The 23,644-nt window shown below is 40.7% G+C and overlaps 1 protein-coding gene across 2 annotated transcripts in view; it reads left to right on the forward strand.

Annotated features, from left to right (window-relative positions):
* Window positions 1-354: 354 nt before the first annotated feature.
* Window positions 355-23,644, forward strand: part of NAPB (NSF attachment protein beta) — a 52,436-nt gene continuing 29,146 nt past the window's right edge. The window contains exons 1-5 of one of the 2 annotated variants that reach the window (XM_012438543.3): window positions 355-509; window positions 14,730-14,809; window positions 19,941-20,057; window positions 21,952-21,998; window positions 22,136-22,213. In XM_012438543.3, the coding sequence (XP_012293966.1) occupies window positions 412-509; window positions 14,730-14,809; window positions 19,941-20,057; window positions 21,952-21,998; window positions 22,136-22,213 (420 nt within the window). In that variant the 5' untranslated portion in view covers window positions 355-411. Of the gene's footprint in view, window positions 510-14,729; window positions 14,810-19,940; window positions 20,058-21,951; window positions 21,999-22,135; window positions 22,214-23,644 lie in introns of those variants that run through there. The other variant, XM_064374528.1, reaches the window with a different exon arrangement.

Consider the following 23,644-nt stretch of genomic DNA (forward strand, 5'->3'; position numbering starts at 1 on the left):
CCACCCAATCTGTTATCCCCTGTTCCTTCATTCATACCATTGCCATGTGAGTCTTACTGATTAGGTGGTCTTTACTTGAGGCCACCGATCATTTTCCATTTCCGCATATATAAAAGATTAAAGTTCACCTTCGCCCAGGACACCTCTGGCGGCTCACGCCCCCTGCGCCGAAGCCCCAGGAGCCGGCGGTGTGCTAGCTCGGCTCACAGACTTCCCGCCCCGCGGCGTCCTGGGAACTGTAGTAGGCGGCTTGCGCATCCCTGCCGCCATGACAGGTCCCGACTACAACTCCCGACAGGACTCGCGCGTCGCTCCTGCGCCTGCGCCCCTGCGGCCGCCAGAAGGTGGGCTGAGGCGCCCCGGGCGCGTAACAAGCCGGCTGAGGGGGTTGTGGCGGCTGCTGCGGGCGACATGGACAACGCGGGGAAGGAGCGTGAGGCGGTACAGCTGATGGCGGAGGCCGAGAAGCGAGTCAAGGCCTCCCACTCCTTCCTCCGAGGGCTGTTTGGGTGAGCGCCAGACCGTGCGTGCCCTAGGGGTCTCCGTACTTGGCCCCCTCTCCTTCAGGCTGACTCCCCGAGTTCTCCACGCAGCTTCTGGCGCCCTCAGACCACGCCTAGGGGCCCTCAGCCTGCAGGCGCCCTCTAGAAATCCTATAGGGCCCCCCAGCGCCCCCTGGAACCCCTAGGACGCCCAGGGACCCGCAGTCGCACGCACCCTCCAGAGACCCCCACAGGGCCCCCTCAGGGTCCCTGGAAACCCCGCATCCTCCCAGGGGCGCTCAGACCCCACGCGCACTTTAGAGACCCTCTAGGGCGGGCAGAACTCCCCAGGGTTCCTCAGCGCCTAGGCGCCCTCCAGATCTAACACGCCCCCTTGGGATCCCCAGAGTCTCAGGAGGACCCTCAGCCCCACGCGCCTTTCAGAGAATTCCTAGGACCCCCAGAGCCCCCCAAGCGCCCCATGAAGCCCTTAGAACACCCTGGGGAGCTGTCAGCGCCACGAGCCCTTTGTAGACCCTGGATCCCCCCTCGCCTTGGCCCGAGTTGGTGCGGAGGTCCCATGACCTCGCAGGTCAGCGTCGCCCTGAGCCCCGCGGGCGCGGCTGCCCGGGGCGCGCGTGGGGCCCCCTTCTCCGTGTGTGGCGAGTCGGATTGGTGCATTTCGCCACGTTGAAGCCCGCATCGCTCCGGAGAACGGTCCGGGTGAGGCGCGCCAGGGAGGAGCCGGAGGGGTCCGTACGGGGACCGCGCCCTGCCGCTAGGCACGCGCATCTGGGGGCGTCCCCGGAGCGGGGCGGGCTGGCGCCCAGTTCCAGAGCTGGTGTGCTTGTTGGCCTCCCACCAGGGGCCTTGCGCCGAGTACACCTTTAGTAAATACTTGAATAATAAACGAATACATTTTCTTAGCATAGTATTTTTCCTTTGCCAGAGATTGATTGATAACCAGGGCCTCTTGTTTGATTAACCGTAACGCAGCTCCGGTTTCAGTCAGCGCCCTTTGGGAATCCCGTTAATTTCCTGTAATTCTTCCGTGCTCTCCTAAGGAGGATTTTAAATTCCAGCCTCTCAAAAAGCAGAGCCCGCACTGACAGCCCGAAAGAATTCTGGGCTGTTGAATATGTGAATGATTCAGCTGTTTAGGAAGAGAAAGGCAGAAATTTCGTGTGTGCCTGTTTCGTTTTTTACTTTTGAAAATGAAAGATCCTTTGCTGTTACCAGGAGCAGATACTTAACCCATTGCATGATTAGACACTATTTTATTTCTGTACACCTTCAGTTCAGACTCTTATTTCAGAAGACACACATAATGGGCTCTTAGCTTGTTTTGCCAACCTTATTCTTTTGGTTATAAATTATAATACTTTACCACTATTGATACATCTTTAGGACATGCTTAAGGACAAGTTTCATGCAGTCCGCATAACTGCAGTAATGTATAAAGGGCTGCAAAGATGCATGAAGATAAGGATCCCTGTTCTCAAGAACTTCTCAGAGGACATTTATCATAGCTGGTTTTTAAATTTCTCATGTGATGTGTAGGAGACATAGGTATGAATTATGTTTTGTTTCACATTTAAAAGTTATGACTACCGTCTAGTCTAGCGCCACACCAGTCTGATAAAATTTGATGTCATAGTACCTCATGCCAGGAGGTTATTTTAATGTTACAACGTATTTCAACTCAGGAAGTGCTTCCCTGGGAGTCTGTAACTGGCAGAGGAAAAAGCATGACAGCACTTGGTGCTTGTCTCTGAAGAACACTCCTTTTGGGAAAGAGATTTTCAATGTTTTTAGGAAACTAGGCCGGATCTTGAGCTTATAATCCTTAAAGGATTTTGAAAAGCCTTTGTTTTTAAAGAAATATCTCCCTTTTAACTGTTGCTACCTGTGTTTTCGACAGGACATATAGGATGACCCATCGTCACCATTCACACTCAGTTTACACAAAAGTTAGTGCATCTTCTTACCTGGGTACAACAGGTCAATCTATTATCTAGCTTTGGGACCTACAGCAAGTTACTTAGCCTCTCTGTGCTTCAGTTTCTAGTGTATAAAAAAAAATGGAGGCAATAATAATATATCTCAAAATTTATGGGGGTTCAGTGAGTTTATGTTTGTAAAACATTTAGAACCGTGGATGTTGGAGACAGTGACTATGAAATGTTAATTAGCATATTCATCAAAATTGTCAACTCCAGTTATTTATCAAAGAAGTAGTAGGCTAGACAGATGACTTTTCCAGAATTTCAGAGCCAAAAGACTTTTCAGACTCCATCATTGATCTTTTTAATGAAATAAAATATGTGAAAGAGCTTTAATCATTCATGTACCATGCAAATGTGATTTGTACTTTGAAGATTATTTCCAGTAATACTTGCTCCACGAAAGCTTCTTCGGGAAGAAGAATAGAGTTTGAGTTTAGTAATATATAATTATTGAAGCCATAAAACAGATGTAGTATCTCTGTGACAGTAGGAAAATTAAGATTCTGTATCACTTTTAGATGTTTGGAATCCTACCTTATAGATAGCAGCTATGATCACCTTTCTAGACTGGAATACATGTTACTTCACCCTGCCCCTGCCTTGTTAGTTATAGAATGTCCCCATTTTCATTCCTAAAGGTCTACCTGTAATCTTTTATTTAAACACAGGGCAACCCATCTCCTGAATTAAGTCAGACTCCTGAATTAACATAACACAAAATTAATAAAACACACATACTGACTTGATTATCATCAGAGCTCATGTATTTAAGAGCTGACTAGCTAGTGCTTTAAAGAGGACAAGCAATATTGTTTTGAGGTTGTGGCAGTCATTAAAAGGTGCTTGGCATACTGCAGATATTTCACATCACAGACATTATGAATGTTCTTTCTGCAGATTAAAGCCTATCATGAGTTCTCTAGTGTTTACCACTCACACTGGTTTTGTGGCAATACTGTGTTCTTAGTAGTATTCTATAGCTTTTTTTTTTGTTGTTGCTTTCAGTAAAATTAGATGAAAATGTGCATATATATTTATGAGAACGTGCTAGTCAAATATTTCTTCTCCGTGTAAGGCACAAATCCTCTGCCTTATCTGCTTGATAAGTAAGGTATCAGTATTCCTTCCCAACCCCCAACCTTCCTCCCCAGGAAAAGAGCTGACAAGGGATGCAAATGTCGCAGGACATCACTGTTGTGGTAGTTTGTGTTTCTGCTTACTTTCCAGTTAAACAGTGATGTGCTTTTGTAGTTGTGGAATTAAACCTTTTTCTCCAGTTTGTAGTATAGTACATGTAGTAAGACTACTTCCAATACAATGTAGTTGTATTGTCCTTTAGTTTGTTGCCAGGGATGAGCAATGGAATTTTGTAGTTAATTTCAAATTCCAACTTAGAATGTTAATGAACTGCTAGTATGATTTTAAATCGGCCTGAGTCTGACAGTAAGAGTGTTTTGAATTGGGAAAGCCTCTTATAATACTCTCCCCTCCATCTCGTTGCTAGGAGACTCAATTGGGAATAACCTGCACAATGTGCACAGAAGAAAGTGCTTAAATATGACAGTGGAGGACGTGTGCAGTTGCTCATACCTGTAATCCCAGCACTTTGGGAGGCTGAGGCGGGTGGATCACTTGAGGTCAGGAGTTTGGGCTAGCCTGATAAACATGGTGAAACCCCATCTCTATTAAAAATACAAAAATGCCTGGCGTGGTGTCAGACGCCTGTAATCCCAGCTACTTGGGAGGCTGAGGCAGGAGAATCACTTGAACCCGGGAGGAGGTTGCAGTGAGCCGAGATTGTGCCACTGTGCTCCAACCTGGGCCACTGAGCAAGACTCTGTCTCAAAAACAAAAAAATGAATGACAGTGGAAAAATGTTCTTTATGGTTAATGCTGTCTTCCTTTGCCTTTCAGTGTTCTTTAGTCTCAGAGTTTACACAAAAGCTATAAATCTGGCAATGTCAATGTAAATTTAATGAAGGGCCCCATCGGGTTATCTTGAAATATTTATGAATCTATAATTTATTAGCTCTTTGTGAAAATTGGGAATATTTCTTAAGCATTGCAGATTGTAAATTATCAGCATTCTTCACTGGTTTTTATTTCAAGAAAGATTGCTTCTAAGTTTTACCAAAATGTAGTTGAGCCATGTGATAACATAGGTGAAGCATTTAGGTTTTCCTCAGTTACAATTGTTCAAATGCAGCTCGAACTTCTTAAAAAATCATTAGGTTCAGGTTTACTTATAGAGACAGGTGATACAGTGTAAGAGATATATACGTGTATTTGTGTATCTTTCTCATACGAAATAGATTATGAATTTGAAAATTTTTATAAATTATATAATATACATAAGAAATATAATTATATTATTATGCATTGGAAGACCAGGTGGAGGCTTGAATTCTCTCATTTACTAGTTTGGTGACCTTAGTCAAGAAAATCATACTCAGAACTTGTTTTTTTTAGTTTTCAGAGGACAGAGGGACAGAATCTACTTTTCACGGTTGTTAATTGTTTAGTTTTCTGATTTTAGGTTGTTATATCTTGGTATCAAATGATAAGCTGTTACAAGACTGGCCTTTTTCTTGTTGCATTCTTTCAGTTTTCTCCACATATTCTTACATTCTTGTAAGAATGTAAGGAGAGAGAGGGAGGGCCAGTGGTCATGTGTGGCTCCTTGGAAGTCTGCCTGTTTTGTTGCTGTGGCTAACCCCTCACCCAGCCCGAGGCATGCAGTAGCCACGTGGTAAATATTGGTTAATTTTTGTATTTTTAGTAGAGACAGGGTTTTATCATGTTGACCAGGATGGTCTCAAACTCCTGACCTCAAATGATTCGCTTGCCTTGGCCTCCCAAAGTGCTGGAATTACAGGTGTGAGCCACCACATCCTTTCCCATGTACACTTTAGAAGGTGGATATTCTCTTATCAAATTTTGATAGGGATCCCTCATATCTAGTTATTGATTATATTGTCTATATCTTTCATGTCTATATTTTTTTGTTCACTTGATCTGCTTTGGAACTTAGAGGGGCATATTAATATCTGCTTTCTTATAAGTGTTTTTTTTTTTTTAACTTTTCCAATTTCTTCTTTATAAAAGGGGCTACTGTGTTTTTGGTACATAGATTTTCACAACTAGTATTACTTGATTGTGAATTAAGATTTTAGGATTATGAAGTGAACTTCTTTATCTCATTTAAGGCCTTTAAGCCCAAATTCTGCTTTGTCTGATTGCAAGGTAGCAATCTCTGTTTTCTTATTGCTTGTATTTGCATTCCTTAGGATTGTATTATGTAAGAGGATCATACATGCTGTCTGTTGCTGTGTGCCTTGTGCTGCCAGTCGTGGCCATGTGACTGACTTTGACTGATGAAGTATGAGTTGAAGGGATGCAGGGGCCACCCTGCACTTCTGCCATGGCTTTTTCCCTTTAAGAAATTAAGAAGAGTATATATACCAGATAAATGCTGTATTCCACAGTAGAGAATAATGACACATGGAGAAAAAACCAGCAGTCACAGCCAACCTGCAGTAACAAGTCAAGAGAGCGAGATAAGCCTTTGGGAGATGTCAGGGTTATTTGCTGTTGTGACAGCTCTAACAAGAGCTGCTTGATTTGTTTTGTATACTTTTGACTATCTATTTTAAGCCTTTCAGAATAGATATTTTAGTTGTGTTTCTTATATGGAGCATAAAGTTGGGTTTTGTTTTGTGAGCAGATCTGAAAATGACTTGTGTATGATTGATTCTTAACTGTCATATTGTGTCATACATAAAATTCATTCATAAAAACTGTCATACGTAAAATTCACGACTATATTTATTATATTTTCATTGCTTTTTGTCTTCATGTCATCTCTTTTCTCTTTTTATTTAGGAAGGTTTGTAATTTTGTTCTACTGGTTACTTTTATGCTATAAATATTTTTAAATCTCCTTAGCTTCTTTTCTTTATTTAGGTGCCTATTATTTTGTTCACTCTGGAAAACTCCTATTACCTATGTGCTTCTCAGTGGGCATGTTCTACATCTCTTTTTCTCTAATGTGCCTGTTTTTTTAAAAAGCCTGTACTTTGTCAGACACAGAAATGTTTCCCTATTACCTTTCTACACTTGTCCCTACATTTTGTTGTAGACCTACAGTACAACACCATCAGTCATTTCAGCTGTGTTTCCTAGTCATCTCTTAGTTATCCTTTGGGTCGTGGCTTACATTGGGGGTGCTTGACGGTTGGCATGGTTTTATAATCCTTGGCTCACACTTTCTTCCCCCTTGAGTTTTTGGTAAAGCATTGTTCCACTGTTACTTTGCTCTGTATATTGCTGTTGAAGTCTTAGCATGATTTTCTTAGTTTTGTAAATAACTTTGCCTTTTTATGTGGAAGCCCAGAAATGTTCTTTATTTATAGAATCTAGTCATCTTACTACGATATGTTTCATAGTAGACTATTCTGGGTTAGTTTTCCAAGTATATATAGACCTGTTCAGTATTTGATTCATGCCTTTTGTTTCCAGAAAATTTTTTGATATTCTGAAAATGTTTTTTTTTTTTCCTCCCTTCTTCATGGACTCTAATTACATGGATATTGGCTCTTTGCCCATCCTCTATCACTTTTACTTAGATCCCTTTCCTTTTCTCTTGACTGTTTTCATAGTTTTCCTTATTGTCAGTAGAATTTGCTCTCCCCTTAGTTATGCTGTAACAAAGGTTTTACTTCTGAGATCAGTTTGTCTTTTTATTTCTGTTCTTCTAGAATTTGAAACAAGAGTTCATCATCTTTTTTGTGTGTGTATTTCTGTGATGAGTTTTTAAATTTCTAGCTTATGGTGTACTTTCGTATCGGTTTAATTTTATTTCAGTCATATGGGATTGTTTTCCTCTGCCTTGTGATTGTTTTAGGGAACATATTTTAATTCTTGTTTTTTTTTTAAAATGTATTTTTTGTTTTTTAGGATGATTCATTTTTATTTTAATATTTATTTGTTTCTTTTTATTTCAACTTTTATTTTAGATTCGGGGGTACATGTGCAGGTTTGTTAACTGGGTATGTTGTGTGATACTGAGGTTTAGGGTCCAAATGATCCTGTCACCCAAGTGTTGAGCATAGTACCCAGTAGTTTTTCAACCGTTTCCCCCAACCCCCTTCCAGAGTCCCTGTGCCTACTGTTTCCGTCTTTATGCCCATGCGTATCCAGTGTTTAGCTGCCACTTATAAGTGAAAACATGGGGTATTTGTTTTCTATTCCTGCATTAATTCACTTAAGATCTTCTTTCTTATATAGTAGCTTCATATGGATGCTCTTTCTCCTTTCTGTTTAGTGTAGGGAGTCAGAGTTTCTTGGACACACAATACCATATGTTTCTGTGACAGGAGATGAGAGGTTTGTGTGACCTCACAGGTTTCTTAGTTTAAATGCTGTCTTGTGTAGGTACAGTTAAATGCGGTTTCTTTAATGAATGGTGCTGTGGAGGGGTATGTAGAGGGTTGGTGTGACTTCTAATTCTGTGATACTCTTGTTTCAAGAATTTATTTCCATCACTTACCTTCTTTCCCTTCACTGCCAAGCCGCCATAGAAGCCTCCTACCTTCTAAGTTGCCTTCTCCCAGAAGCAGTGTCTTCTGGAAATTGCCACCTCTGGCAAAGCCCCTCCATTCAGTTCTCAGCTGCAGTGCTCTAACCTGCCAGGTCTTCCACCTGGTCTGGGGTGTTTGCCCACCCTGGTAGGATACTTCCTTGCTGAGTGTTCTTCCCTGGACAGCCATTTCCAGGTTAAACTCCCCTCTCCTGTCCACAGACTCCCTTCTGACTTGCAGCAGAGGCAGTGTTGCTGCCTCTGCTAGTTTTGGATTTTTTATTTACCCAAATATATTTAATGGAGGACTGCTGAATTATGCCTTCTTTTGCTATGGGCATGGATTATGAGTGGTTGTGTTTGCTCTTTCTTGATCTGTAAGGTTTTTGGAGGATATGTGGATAAATTTATCTTTAAGCAGCTACCATCATCTTTGGGAATCACTTATCTCATCAGTATTTTCTAAAGACGGAAATTCAGCCTAAAGATTGAATTACATAAAGATTGAAATTCAATTTAAAAACTGCTCTTGGCAAATCAAGTTGTGTGTAACAGTCATTTCTGAATTAATCTAGCAGTTACCATTATCTTTCTAAGTATTGAAATACCTTTCTTTTGTTTTATTAATAGGTCCAGTTTATACCTATTTCTTCTCTATAAAGATGGCTCCTCCCATATAAAGTTGAGGCATTAGAAAACTATTGTCAAAATAAAGTCTAACTAGCGTCCTTTGGTATAATTGTTCTCATAAGCTTTATTTCAGGAAATTGTGCTTAAATACATATACTTTGGTAACAGTTCTTAAATGTCTCTGATTATTTTCTGTGTGAGAAGGTATGATTTTTGTCCTTAATTAAACAGAAGTGAAGTGAAAAGTTATTAGAAAATTGACACATTGTATTGCACATATTGATGGGTACAATTTGATTTTTTTATGTATGTCTATGTTGTATAATGACCAAATAAGGTTAGTTAGCCTACTCATCACATCTTGCATTTATCATGTCTGTGTTGAGAACATGCAAAAATCTCTCTTCTAGTGGTTTTGTGTCTTCCTGCGGTCTCTGTGTCTCCCCCACTGAAGAAATCTCTACTTCTGCATCACATAAAAGATTTGTACTGTTTTAAAATTTATTAAGCCCTGAAATGAAGTAATCTTGGAAGGGTTAAGTTTATCTAGGAAAGCTCCAAGTTTTTAGAATCGATGAAGATTCCAGAAGTGAAGCATCAGGTGGAAATAGATTGTTTATAGAGCCTGTAATATCACACAGTAGTTCTGTATGGCAGAGGCACTTTTAGACAGATTTTGAATTTTTCTCTCTTCTGGATACTTTCTACATTTGCTTATTATTTTGAGGGATACCTGAGAAACCTTAAAAAATTAATGTGGACAATTTTTTCCATCCAGACACTAAGCAGTGTGTGGCCTGTGTGCCAGGCTCTGTGCTGCTTCCTCTCCCCAGAGCATTAGTCTAGTGGGAAAGGACATACTGCTGGTAAATAATGAGAAGAGGGAGCTACCCTGCTTAGTTGGGTTCCCCTTAGCCTCCTGGGCAAGTCCCTTTTCAGTTTTTTTGAGGTGGGAAATTGACACACCCTTTCGTGGCATCCTGATGTTAGAGCTGAATTTTGCCTCTGAATCTATGTCCTTGTCTTTATAGTATTGTCATTGTTACTTTTTGTGATATTTCTACCCTAATAGCTTGTGATTTTAGAGGCAACTTTATTTCTACCTCAGGAGTTGTCACCTTTTTCTTTCAGATACATCTCAGGATGTCTGTGTCATTAGTTCTTACAATTCTACGATGTCTCCCTCCTCCCACCCACAGTTTTAAAATAGTACAGACTATAGTTGTCAGAGTTTTACAGTGCTCTGAAATAGTTATTATTCAGGATGGGGGAAAATCAAGATTTTAGTTATTTGAAGATGAATTGGTTTTCACGGCTTTGCTGTTCACTGGCTCCTGGTGGGACATTTGTGGCTTTGACCATGTTTCTTCAGGGGAACATGGGGAGTGGATAGGCTTTTTCTCAGACCCTTCTAGCCATGAAGCTTTGTATTCTTTCTTCAATGTTATGACCTCTTTGTGGGCGAGAAGTTTCTTTCCTTAGTGTTTTCTGGCATATATGGATCTCAGTAAAGATTTCCTGAATAAATATGGTCAAGAAGAAGAGAGCCTGCCTTGCCTCTGAAATGCAGGGTAGGTGGTTCAGCTGGGGCAGCCAGGTGGCAATGGTTTTTGTGCTAGCTGGGCAGTGTTTCTTTCATGGTGAGGAAAGTGTTTTCTTCTTCCAAATCAGAATCCTGTAATAAAAAAAAAATAGTTTTTAATTTAATTCAGTTTAGCTTCTTAATATCAACTGAGTGCCATGTACTTAGGTCGCTGTGTAATATCGATTCCTCACAGAATATTGTTTCCAAGGATCTTCTGCTTCACTGCGTGACCTCTGGATAACAGTTGAGTTACTTTGAATGCAAATTCTGAAAAGTTGTTCATAAAATTTATAAAAATTAACTTTCATATAAAATAAGCATCCGGGATACTTTCAAAAGTACATTTTTTTCATGAAGTTTTAAGGTTATGGTCGGTTTATGACTAGTAAATTTTTAAAGTGAGACTACCTCTGGAGATTCTATTTCAGGAGAGATGAGACTCTTATAGTTTAGCAAGGTTCAAAGATCACTGAACTTGAAGTCAAGTATTGGGTACACTACTGACCTTGGCTGGGTAGCCTTGGATAAGCTATTGACCTCTAGATACCATTTTCTATTCTGTAAAATGGAGATAGTGTCTTTCATGGTTGTAATAACATATATGGAAATATCTAGCATAAAACCTAGAATAATGTAGGAGCTCTGTTAATTCTAGCTCTGTCTCTGAAAATGAGTGGATAACGTACATTTTAATTAAGCTAGTTTTATTTAGAAACCTTTAATAAGAGTGAGTGCACTATAATTACAGTTCAAGATTCCCAGTACTCTATAGAAAAACAAGACACAGAAAGTAGCAAGACTTTGTTTCAGGGGAGGTATGGCTAAGGTTGAGAACGTTTTCATGTCAGGAATTTTCCATTTAGGAAAGTTATTAGCTATTTTTTTTTAATGTGTAGATTTGAAGTGGAGAGAAAGAGACATGAAGGTGTGAGAGAAAGCTTTAGTTTATTCTGACGCTTCATTTTTGGTATGGCTTGTTGCCATTTCCATCTTTCACTGTGTAACATAGTCCCCAAAGGTTTTTGTTTGTTTTTTGATTTTTGTATGCATGTGTTGGGGAGGAAGCTTTATTGAGATTTAATACACATACCATACAATTCACCCATTTAAAATATACAATTCAGAGGTTTTTAGCATATTCACAGGGCTATGCAACCACAGCAGTTTTAGAACATCTTCATCAACCCAAAAAGAAACCCTGTACCATTTAGCTGTCATTTTCCCTCACCTCCACATTTTTCCCCAACACTCCCACCTCTAAATGTCTTTGCCTGCTTTGTGGTGCTGTAACACAATACCTTGGCCTGGGTAATTTATAAAGAACAGAAATGTATTTCTCACAGTTTTGGAGGCTGGAAAGTCTAAGATCAAAGCACCAGTGTCTGGTATCTGGTGAGGGTCTTCTTGCCTTGTCTTCCCATGGTAGAAGAGAGAATCAGAGAGAATGGAAGTCCCTTTCCCAAGCTCTTTTATTAGCGGCCTTAGTAAATTCATGAGAGCCGAGCACTCATGACCTAAACACCTGCCAGTAGGTCCTACCTCCCAACACTGTTGCATTGGGGATTAAATTATAACTCAGTTTTGGAGGGGACAAACACATTCAAACCATAGCACTATCAACCACTAACCTGTTTTCTGTCTCTAAAAATTTGCCTACTGTAGACCTGTCATATAAACGGTATCTCATTGTGGCTTCTCAGCCATAGTGTAGCAAGTATTGCTACTTCATTTTTTTTTATTGTCCATTAATATTCCATTGTATGTGTATACCACATTTTATTTATTATTGTGTTAACCAGTCGATGGACTTTTGGGTTGTTTGTACTCTTTAGCTTTTTTTTTTTTTTTTTTTTGAGACAGTCTTGCTCTGTCGCTCAGGCTGGAGTGCAGTGGCACTATCTCGGCTCACTGCAACCTCCGCCTCCTGGGTTAAAGTGATTCTCCTGCCTCAGCCTCCCAAGTAGCTGGGATTACAGGTGCCTGCCACCATGCCCAGCTAATTTTTGTGTTTTTAGTAGAGATGGGATTTTGCCAAGTTGGCCAGGCTGATCTCGAACTCCTGCCCTCAAAGTATTGGGATTACAGGCGTGAGCCACTGCGTCTGGCCCACTTTTTAGCTATTATGATTACTACTTTTGTGAACATTTGTATACAAGTTTTTGTGTGGAGATATGTTTTCTTTTCTTTTTCTTTTTCTTTTTTCTTTTTTTTTTTTTTTGAGACGAAGTCTCACTCTGTCGCCTAGGCTAGAGGACTGGAGTGCACTGGTGTGATCTCGGATTACTGCAACCTCAGTCCCCCCACCCCAAGTAGCTGGAACCACTGGGACTACAGGCATGCACCACCATGCCTGGCTAATTTTGTATTTTTAGTGGGGGTGGGGTTTTGCTATGTTGTCCAGGCTGGTCTCAGACTCCTGACTTCAGGTGATCCACCTGCCTCGGCCTCCCAAAGTGCTAGGGTGATAGGCGTGAGCCTCCTCGCCCCGCCGGGATGTGTTTTCATTTCTCTTGGGTGTATACCTAGGAATGGAATTGCTGGGTTATATGGTAACTTTAGATTTAACCTTTTTGGCAACTGCCAACCCATTTTCCAAAGTGGCTTTCCTTTATATTCCTGCTGGTTATATATAAGGTTTCTCCACATCCTCCCTGACTCTTGTTATTGGCTGTCTTTTGACAGACAGTAGCCTGTCCTAGCCATCCTAGCATGAGCCACGTGGTATCACGTATGTGGTTTTGATTTGCATTTATTACAGATACGTGTTCCTTATGAAACATATGATGTAATATTTCCAAAGATGTTTATGCCTTCCATACATGGATCTAGATATGATAACTATTCTGTTTGAGTACCTACTCTGAGTGAAGCTCTGCAGTGGCAGCTATATATGGATTATTTCTTTTGAGCCTCATAATAACTCCTAGGTATACGTAATATTCAGTTTACATATGCCAAAACTGAGGTGTGAAGGAGTTAAAGAAATAGTCCAGGGCCAAACTGTTATTGCCTAAGGTCTGAGTCACACCTGAGCCTTGCTGTATGCCTAGCCTCTGGTCTGTAGTAGGATTTGTGTTGACACAGAGCTGCAAGCCCCTCTCCTGGAGCTTGGAGCTTATTGGAGTTCCTGGCACATGTGTGTGCACTCTTTCATGTACATGTGTTCTTACCAGGCCAGCATCCAGTGTCAGCCTTGACCTCTCCTGTCTGTGAGTCCTTATGTCCATAACCCACAGAGTTCCTTGTTATGTGTACTGTATAGAGTCTACTGCATCTCAGTTTTCCACTGGATATTTTATGATTATATATAGACAAGATAGATAAACGTCTTTCATGGAGGGGCCTTAGCATAGTAAAAGCAAAGTAGAATTAGAAAACTCTGGGAAGATTATGGAGGATGATTTTGGCTTTTATGTGAGAAGAAATTTCCAAGTAGCTTGAAGCTGTCCCTCAGTGGAATCAGCTGCTTGGTGAAGAACTTCCTAGAACTGTATATGTTCAAGCAACAGTGGAGGTACCCTTCTCTCAGGGTGTTGTAAAATGCATTTCTGAGGATGTTATAAAATGCATTTCTATACTGGGCTGGACCCACACTGTGGAACTATTTGCCCTTACCAGAGTTGACATAATACAGCTGTAGAATGGCATGCCGCTTTCTCATATGATGTGGCTTCTGAATAAACATAGTGCTGAACTCTTGGGAGATAACAGGGTAAAGATGTCTTTATCCTTCAAAATTTAATCTCCTTTGAAAAACATACTTTTAACTACTCAGACTGATATGAAACTTCCAGCTTTAATAGATGGAAAGGACTCTGATCAAAGATGTAATCAGGGTAACATCTTTAGTCTGTGAGCCCTCTGGTTCTGTGTTCAGCCATATCTGAGTTTGAGTCTTTTTTTTTGTTTTCTTTTAGTCATAGTTTCACTCTTGCTGCCCAGGCTGGAGTGCAATGGTGCAGTCTCTGCTCACTGCAACCTCCGCCTCCCAGGTTCAAGTGATTCTCCTGTCTCAGCCTCCTGAGTAGCTGGGACTACAGGCTCATCCCACCACGCCCAACTAGCTTTTGTATTTGTAGTAGAAGAAGGGGTTTCACCATGTTGGCCAGGCTGGTCTCAAACCCCTGACCTCGGGTGATCCACCCACCTTTGCCTCCCAAAGTTCTGAGATTGCGGGCATGAACCACCACTCCTGGCCCTGTGTTTGTCTTAATTCTGAACTATCCTTTCTGTGATACCATGGTCTAGTTACTTTACCACTTAACACCCCAGTTTTCTCATCTGGAAAACAAGGATAGTAAAAGTATCTCCTTTAAACAGAGGTTAAGATTCTGTAATGCTTGTCTGGCACATAGCAAGTATGTACTAAATGTTTATCATTTGAGGGAGGGAGAATTAGAGATGTGGATGGTTGTTAAAATGTAACCTAATTTTTGAATTTTTCTCAGAGGAAACACAAGAATAGAAGAGGCTTGTGAAATGTATACCAGAGCTGCAAATATGTTCAAGATGGCTAAAAATTGGAGTGGTATGTACAAAATTTTTGTTTGTTTTTTAGGCAAATGGTTTAAAAACACTTTGAAGGAAGAAATGACTGTTTTCACCTTAAAGAGCAAGGCTATTGGCCCCAGAGACAGGTGTCAGTGCTGAATAACTGGTGTGGCTGCTGCTGACATATGGAGATTGAAGGAGTGTGTCTGAGTGAACGAAGCTTGAAAGTCTGGCTTAAGTACAGTCACAGGGACAGTGTCTGTCTTAGCTTCCATACACTTCTTAATACAGTAAGCATGTGGTAACTAATAATAGTTAAAAATTACTTGGAATTAGAGTAATCTTTGCTTCTTACTAATATGCTCAACTAAATACAGCGCTATAAGAAATGAAAGTTGGAATAAAAGTCATTAAAACTAGTGAGATAAAGAGAAATGCCTGGTTTTCTTTACCTGAACATTGGTTGAGAATGACCATTCCCTGCTGTTCGATAACTGATTTTAATTCCACTGAGAACTATGGGAGTTGGGGGTTGGGGTCGGGGGATGGATTTAAAATCATCAACCTCAGCAGACTCATGGTTATTTTTTAAAGTAAGCTTTCTACCCGGTGAGTCCAGGCATAACAAAATTCACAGGATGATTATTGTCATTGGTCTGAGAAGGGATGGCTCTTTCAGAGAAATCATCTCTCTTCCTTCAGCAAAAGAGATCTTTCATGGCTCAGTAATGATATATTTCTATAGTGAAATGGAGACCACCTTTGACCAGAGCAGGGGACGTGGGTGTTGAATTCTGCTCACAGCTGTTGTGGGAATGGAAGTGGGGCTGTTTCAAGGCAGACACTTCAAAATCATTTCAAAGGAGAAAATGCTTTTGAGTTAGATGAATCTAAAAGATCTCTTCTGACTTTAAAGATCTTAATAAGAAGTTTAGTTTTAGCTAAGGCTTTAGTATAAAAGGATATGCTATTTTTCAAAACATACTTATGCCTGAATTGTATTTTTTAAATGGAGGAGAAAATGGTTTGTTTCATATTCCATCTTTTGTTTTGTTCAGGTCTTATAATCATAAGTAGAAAGTGATCTTACCTGAAGAGACCACTTATTTATTTATTTATGTATTTATTTTGAGACAGAGTCTCACTCTGTAACCCAAACTGGAGTACAGTGGTGCAATTTTGACTCACTGCAACCTCTGCCTCTGGGCTCAAGCAATTTTCGTGCCTCAGCCTCCCGAGTAGCTGGAGCTACAAGCGTGCACCACCATGCCCAGCTAAGTTTTTATATTTTAGTAGAGATGGGGTTTCACCATGTTGCCCAGGGTGGTTTCGAACTCCTGAGCTCAGACCATCCGCCCACCTCGTCCTCCCAAAGTTCTGGGATTACAGATGTGAGCCACCATGCCCAGTGGAGACCACTTATGACTTATTGTATTTGGTGATCAGATATTCTAACCTTTGGAAAATTCCACTTCAGAGAGGCCACTGATCATGTATGTAACTAAGGAGGCTTTGTGTGTACAACCCCCCCACCCCCTGTCATTACCTGGGGTGATGCTCTGGCCTCCTGACATTGCCATATTTCTGCACTTTCCCAGTTTGTTTCCATTTATGCCCGAGGTTGTAATTTTTTGAATTTTGGAAATCAGACCTTGGCGATGACCTTGAGCAGTAGGGTAGGATATAAATAACTCCTACATGTTTAGTGTTCCAGTAATGGAACACTAGGCATAAATGTGTTAATGAAGTAACATAACACAAGTAAGGTCATATCATTCTAAATAACAGCTGACATCCCTATAGTGGCCCTCAAAGACTATCACCTTCCTTGTACACCCAGCTCCCACCTCAGAGCCTTTGCGTGCACTGTTCCCTCTGTCTCCGTACTCTTCCCTCAAACAGAATGTTGCTGGGTCCCTGCCTCCTTCAGTTCCCTCTTCACATGTCATCTTCTTGGTGAGGTCTTCCCTGGCCACCCTTTTAAAAAATAACAATCTTCTCCTTCCTGGAAACACTTTTTTTTTTCCTCCAACACTCTTATCACCATCTAGCAAAAATAAATCACATAATGTTTTATTCATTTATATTTACATGTTTTTATTATATGGTGATTCTCTTACAAAATGTAAACTTTGGAAGGCTAGGATGTTTGTTTTATCTCTGCTGTATCTCCAGGACCTAAATCATTACCTGCAAAGTCATAGGCACTCAGTATATTTGTTGAGTGAATGAATATTAGACTCTTTGAAGTTCTATCCATACTGCATCGATGGTGATTGTAACAGCATTGCATCTCTTTATAGTTTTAAAGTTCTTTTATAACGATCTAATTTGTTTGATACTCAGCTTTTGAGAGATCATCATGACAGGTATTATACCAATTTTGCAGGTGAGCAAATTTAACCTAAATTGTGTGGCTTCCCAGAGGCCATTTAATTTAATTTATGCTCTTTTAAAGACACTTCAAGTTTAGATACACCAAGCTAGCATTTGCTATCAGTGATTGGAATGAGTACTCAGAGTGAAAAAGTAAGCCAGCAACTTTTTTTGGAATGTGGGAATGTGAAAATGTAAAATTAAAGCCCTTACTATAATCTGAAGAAATGGAAGGAGCCCAGAAGAGCCTGGGTGTTGTGGTATTATTGAGCAAGAAAAGGGTGGACCATGACTGATTCTGGGTCAAGAAACATAGATAAGTTATCAAAAATGAAATGCCAGCAGGAGAATAAGGGTGTAAGTTATAAAAAAAAAATGATGGCATTTAGATATGCCAAACCACAGATATGATCTAAGGCTAGATTTGCATATAATAATGAAAGTGACCACTGTGTAGAATGTGAGTCCGGCCCCTCTATTAGCACTTTACATGCAAAGTCCAAGCTATTACTACATTCTTCTGAGGCAGAGCCCATCAAAGCTCCCACTTAGTAAATATTTTCCTGAGCTGCCACTTTATGGTTAAGTGCTGCCCCTAGTACCCCAGGTATTTGCCCCTCCTGGATGCCCCGTAGCCTCTCATGATTCACCAGGGGCCAGCAGAGCTTCTTTAGTTCCAGCTCTAGCCCTGTGGCTGGCATCTACTCTGATTGTTCAGTGCCTTGGTTTCTTCCTGCTGCTATAACAAAATACCTTAGACAGGGTAATTTATAAAGAAAATAAATGTATTGTTTAGAGTTCTGGAGGCTGGGTAGTTTAAGATCAAAGTGCCAGCAGATTCTGTTTGATGAGGACTGCTCTCAGCTTCCACAAAGGCGCCTTCTTGCTGTGTCCTCGTGGTGGAAGGGGCAAGGCAGCTCTCTTCAGCCTCTTTTATAAGGGCACTCATCCCATTTATGAGGGTGGATCTCTCATGACTTCATCACTTCCCCAAAGACCCCACCTCTTCATACTGTCTAATTGGATATCAGGCTCCAGTAATACAGATTTTGGCAGGATACCACCGTGCAGATCATAGCAGTACCCATGTCATGCTGGTGGTTACATATTTTTGAAAATTGCCTGGATATTCTTTTGATCAGAAACTGAGGTACAGAGCAAGAATTGAACCTGAGCAGGTCAGCTCCAGAGTTTGTACTGTCCCTTTGCCCTCAGGTTCAGAAACCCATGTGAGAATTAAGCATGTTCTCTGGGGAGAGGGAGTTGGGACAAGAGATGCAACTGAAGCTTTAGCAGAATTGGATGTTTATGGCCAGGTGTGGTGGCTCACACCTGTAATCCCAGCACTTTGGGAGGGTGAGGCTGGAGGATCGCTTGAGCCCAGAAGTTCAAGACCAGCCTGGACAACATAGTGAGAGCCCGTCTCTACAAAAATTAAAAAAAAATAAAAAATAAAAAATAGCCAGATGTGGTGGCACATGCCTGTGGTCCCAGCTACTTGGGAGGCTGAGGCAGGAGGATTTCTTGATCCTAGGAAGTGGAGGTTGCAGTGAGCTGTGATCCTGCCACTGCACTGCAGCCTGGGTGACAGTGAGACCCTGTCTCAAAAAAAAAAAAAAAAAGAAAAGAATTGGACTTTTTTTCTCACAAAGAAATTTATAGCAAACTTATCAGCAGTGAGTACTGCTTTATGATTAATTTTTTTAGAAATCTAAAGGCTTTGTGATATTCTTAACTATGCTTTTCCTGGTAGAGCAGATTCTTTCTTCTCTATTTCTACTGTACTGACTTCCCCAGTGTGACTCATTTTCCGGAGGCACTCCTCCATGTTGCTTTCTCTGAACTCAGGAATTTATGCATGTTGATGTTTAAACCCTCTTGGAAGTGGCCTGATGCAGCTTCAGCCTTGATTTCCACTGCCCTCCTCCAGTCAGGACAGGCTTGTCAGTGGCCTCTACTTTCATCCCTTTCTTACCTTCAAGCATTTCTTCCGTGTTCATGTGATTCCTCTGCTAGTGATTCCTTCTTCTTTCTTTTTCAGCACTCCAGAATCAATGGTCCCTGATCCAAAGTCTTTTCTGAAAAAGAAATGTACGTTATACATTGTGCCATGTCCTCAGTTGGAGACCTGGCCAGTATTCCACAACCAGATCCATCGGTGATTCTGCAGGGAAATATGTAAATTCTCATATTAAATGGGGTAAAATAGATTAAACCTCTTATAAATTTCAGTCAGATTTTACTATAAACTGAAGAAAAAATTTTGGATTTTTAGACTTTTGGATTTCAAAATTGTGGGCCTGATTTTGGCTCTTTAGGAAACTTACTTTATCCATAAAGCCATTATTAGCAATTTCTTCCACGCTGACAGCTAAGTCCAGTAGACACTAAGAAAAGTGAACAAATAATCCTTGAGCTCAGTATTTTACCTTTCTTTGATAATCATTTGTGGCTTGAAGCCCTTGGTTGGTGTTTATTATATGTTTGTGGAATCAAAGTGAGTAGCCTAAGACTTGGCTATTGAATGACCAGACCAGGGAATGGTGGTTTAGTGCCCAGGGACACTTGGAAAGTCTGCTGGGGCAGAGGTGGAGAAGCTTTTATCGCTGTCTAACTTGATTCTGGTTATTTTGATATTTGCCCAAGATGCACTGGACCACAGGGATTTTTGCTTCTGATTGGAGTGCTTCTTCGGTGGAATATAACTTTCCTAGGGAGGCCCAGTACTTAGAGCATGGGCTGCTCTGTGGGGGGATTTGTTCCTCTGTGTTTAATTGTAGTGTCTTCTTCAGCTGCAGGAAATGCATTTTGTCAGGCAGCCAAGCTCCACATGCAGCTTCAGAGCAAACATGACTCCGCGACCAGCTTTGTGGATGCTGGAAATGCTTACAAAAAGGCGGATCCCCAAGGTAAGCCAGCCAAGTGCATAGCATGTCTGTCTCTGTGTATAACTAACCAGTCAGTGCTTCCCTCAACGTTAAGGTCAGTGTTGGTGTCCATTCGAGTCCTGGTAAAAATTTTTGTATTTTGGAATAATAGAGAAATTTTGATAACCTTAGGGATTTCTTTTAATCATTTAGGAGCTTTTATAAGGACAAAATATGTTAAATTTATACTGGCTGTTTAGTTCATAGCATCATTTAATTAAATTCCGTTTATACTGCATTTTAGGTAAGTTTTGGAAATTACCTTTACTTTTATCTAAGACTTCTTAAATAGTTAATTTTGTGAAAATGTATATTGATCATAAAAGAAAACTCTCATATTCCCTTACTCCTAAATACCTAATGAGTTTCAAGATCCAGTTATTGGGAGATTGCAATATCCAATCATTAAAAACGTCTTATTCATATGGTATCCCTTTGGTTTTTTAAAATGTGTTTTTCAAAGTATTTGTTTTGAGGAAAGAATTCAGTTGGATATTTAATGTGGTAAAATTTTGGAAAGGTTATTTCTTTTTAGTTAGAAGAGTGTAATTAAAGGTGTTAATTAAGAGTATTAATTTCTTCTCTTTTATACATGTGCACAGAGGGAACTTTTGAATTTTTCCATTTTTCTTTTAGCAGTCCATTTTGTTTAACACACAAACCCCAAATTTTGAGAATAAATATGTCATAAAGAAATAGGGTATCTTCAAGACCTTTTGTATGAAGAATAATCACATTTTATTTCCCAAAGTGAAAAACTGGACACAGGTTAAATGAGCTGTTAGAGTTGTAAAATTATGGTGTATCAGTACTTTTGAATATGGTGCAGTTAAAATCTCTGGTTTCAGAGAATCTTCAGTGACCTGTTAAATGTTTACGTGGCAATTAAAGAAGCACATGAGACTGAATGTTGTTAATCTCATTTTCAGAAAAAAGTTTGTGCACATAGAAATGTATCTAACAAACACCAAGGAAAAGTACATCTGAGTACTGGCAGTGGATTTGAGTGGGATTATAGATAGGTTATTTTTCTCTTTATATTCTGTATTTTTAAAGGTATAACAGATGCACATTTTTTATATAGTTTAGAGGGAAATTGTTTCAATTTTTGTTCATCTGCTTACCTTTTGAATTCTGTAGTCAGGCCTTTCTACTTTGCTGACTCTTTTAAACCAAAAGCAGTAAACTTGGAGCTGTCACTATATGCGAGCATTATAAACATCATCATTTTATGATAGGTGAAATTTTTTGGCTCACTTTTTTAGAAAATTAGTATAATTTATTAGCATTATTCTTTATTAGATTTGTTTCTTTTGTTAGTATACTAAAATTTAGCATCTTTGAACATGATACAGAATGTTGGCTTTGCTTAAGAATTGTTTGAATAGGCATTTCAAAGTGCTTTTGCTTTTGGCTGCATGGAGAATCCAATCTGTTGAGGTGATCGTTCTTGTGATGTGGTGCCATGTTCCAAAATTAATATATGTGCATGGTATTAATGAAGAATATGTTTGCATTTGTATTTTAGCACATAAAATGTATCAGTGTTGGTGACAACCTCCATGGTTTTGTTTTCTTTTATAAATACAGTCTTTCGCCTGGATGGAGTCCTCACTTTAAGGTTCAAAGTAACTAAGTCAATATTACTCCAGCTACAGTTCCCTAAATTATAATGTAGCTTCTGGGAACAAAGCCATGCTGATGAATCTGAACTTGTGCATGATTTTTGTTTGCTTCTCACTAACTAACCTGCACACCCTCCACTCCAAAATTATACCTCATTAACCTTCTAATAACAGCCAAGAAGACAGCCTCACCTGAACCCTCTTTGACTGAATAGATTTTTCATTGTTTTTTTTAAATGCTTACGCTTCAGAGGCTATCAACTGCTTAAATGCAGCCATCGACATTTACACAGACATGGTAAGACATTGCATTGCTTGAGTGGCTGTGGGGTGGAGTTGAGATGGCTTAGAGTTGTATCTTTCTTTTTTATGTTCCTAAACTGGCATTCAGATAGGTAAAATAGGTGTGTGACCCTTTCTTGTTTTTTCCCCTAGGGAAGGTTTACAATTGCAGCCAAGCACCACATTACTATTGCAGAGATCTATGAGACTGAACTTGTAGACATTGAGAAGGTAAGCCGTGGGCACACTTTCTCAGATGTGAAGCAGGCTGACTCAGAGAACTCTCTCCTCAGTTTGAGTGATCATAGATGGCCTCGCATGGAGACTTTCAGCGTCTAGCTGGCTAAGTAGATGGGCTGTTTTCCTGGAGGGGGCATATAAGATGAGAGCTGGTTAAGATTTACAGAGATCACCCATTGTTTCCACTCTCTGATTCATGTCAGGCCATTAGCATTGCCAAAAGAACCTTCAGCTGTATTATTTAGTACTCTAAGGCCCAGTGAAGAAAGCCTAAGAGGTGACCTCTCTACACAGTCAGCATCACAGCTTTAAGTATCATCTGTAGGCCAGTGACTCAGAAATCTGACTGCAGCCCAGATCTATCTCCAGATGCCAGATTCCTGTATCCATCTGCCTGCTCTCCTCTCAACTTTGTCCAGCAGTCATCTGTAACCCAGCATGTCTGAGACTGGCTTCTCAACTCAGACGCCCTGTCCCCAACCAGTGTTCCCCTCTGAACTACAGGCTTCCTTGCCTTTTCTCTTTCTCTACATCCAACCTTTGAGCAATTTTTGTGAGCGCTTTCCTTCCTGCTCCCAAATCTCAGCATAACTCACCACCTTGTCTCCCAGCTCCCACTTGATTGCTACAGGGTCCTTCAAACTTGTCTCCCTGCTTCTACTCCCTGCTCCCTCTACCTTGCCAACCCCACACCCACATGCCACAGAGTAGCCAGAGTTAGCCTTCTAAGCATTGTATCATATTCTGTTTCTCCACTGCTCATAGCCTTTCATTAGTACCCCTTTCACTCAGAGGAACAGCTGGCGCTATGCAGAGCCTTCATGGCTCCACTGAATTTCTTCCTCCCAGCCCCACACTCCTCACGAACCTGTGTGGCCTCTTCTCTTTTCTCTTAGTCTCCTCCCCTGGCATACCCTGCACAGCTATGCTGACCTCCTTGCTGCTCCGCACATGTGCCAGATGAGCGCTTCTGCCTCAGGACCTCTGTACCTGTGATTTCCTCTGTCTTCAGAGCTCTTCCCCAGATATCCATGTGGCTGACTCCTCACATCCTTCAAGTCCACTTGGCTAACTTCCCCGTGCCCTTCCATTTTTGCTCATTTATTACCTTTTCCATGAAGTCTATCACGACTCCTATTTAATTTAGCCCCGCAGGAAGACATAGCAGACCCCCACACACCTCACTTAACTTCTTCTCATATTGCTGAGCAGATGTCAACATGCCCTCTCATAGGCTTGCTCATCATCCTTATGTTGGTTGTTTCTCTCCTTCCGCTAGAATGGGCACATGTGTCGAGAGCTTTATCTCTGCTTTACTGATGTGTCCCGAGAGCCCAGAACTCTAGGACCTAGTGGAGTCTAAATAGTTGCTAAATAAACAAATGATACCCTTACCTCCACCATACCAAATGGAGTCATCTT

Source organism: Aotus nancymaae, unplaced genomic scaffold (genome assembly GCF_030222135.1).
Source record: "Aotus nancymaae isolate 86718 unplaced genomic scaffold, 86718_ANA_hifiasm-v0.15.2.pri h1tg000001l, whole genome shotgun sequence".
In the NCBI taxonomy this organism is placed as follows: domain Eukaryota; kingdom Metazoa; phylum Chordata; class Mammalia; order Primates; family Aotidae; genus Aotus; species Aotus nancymaae.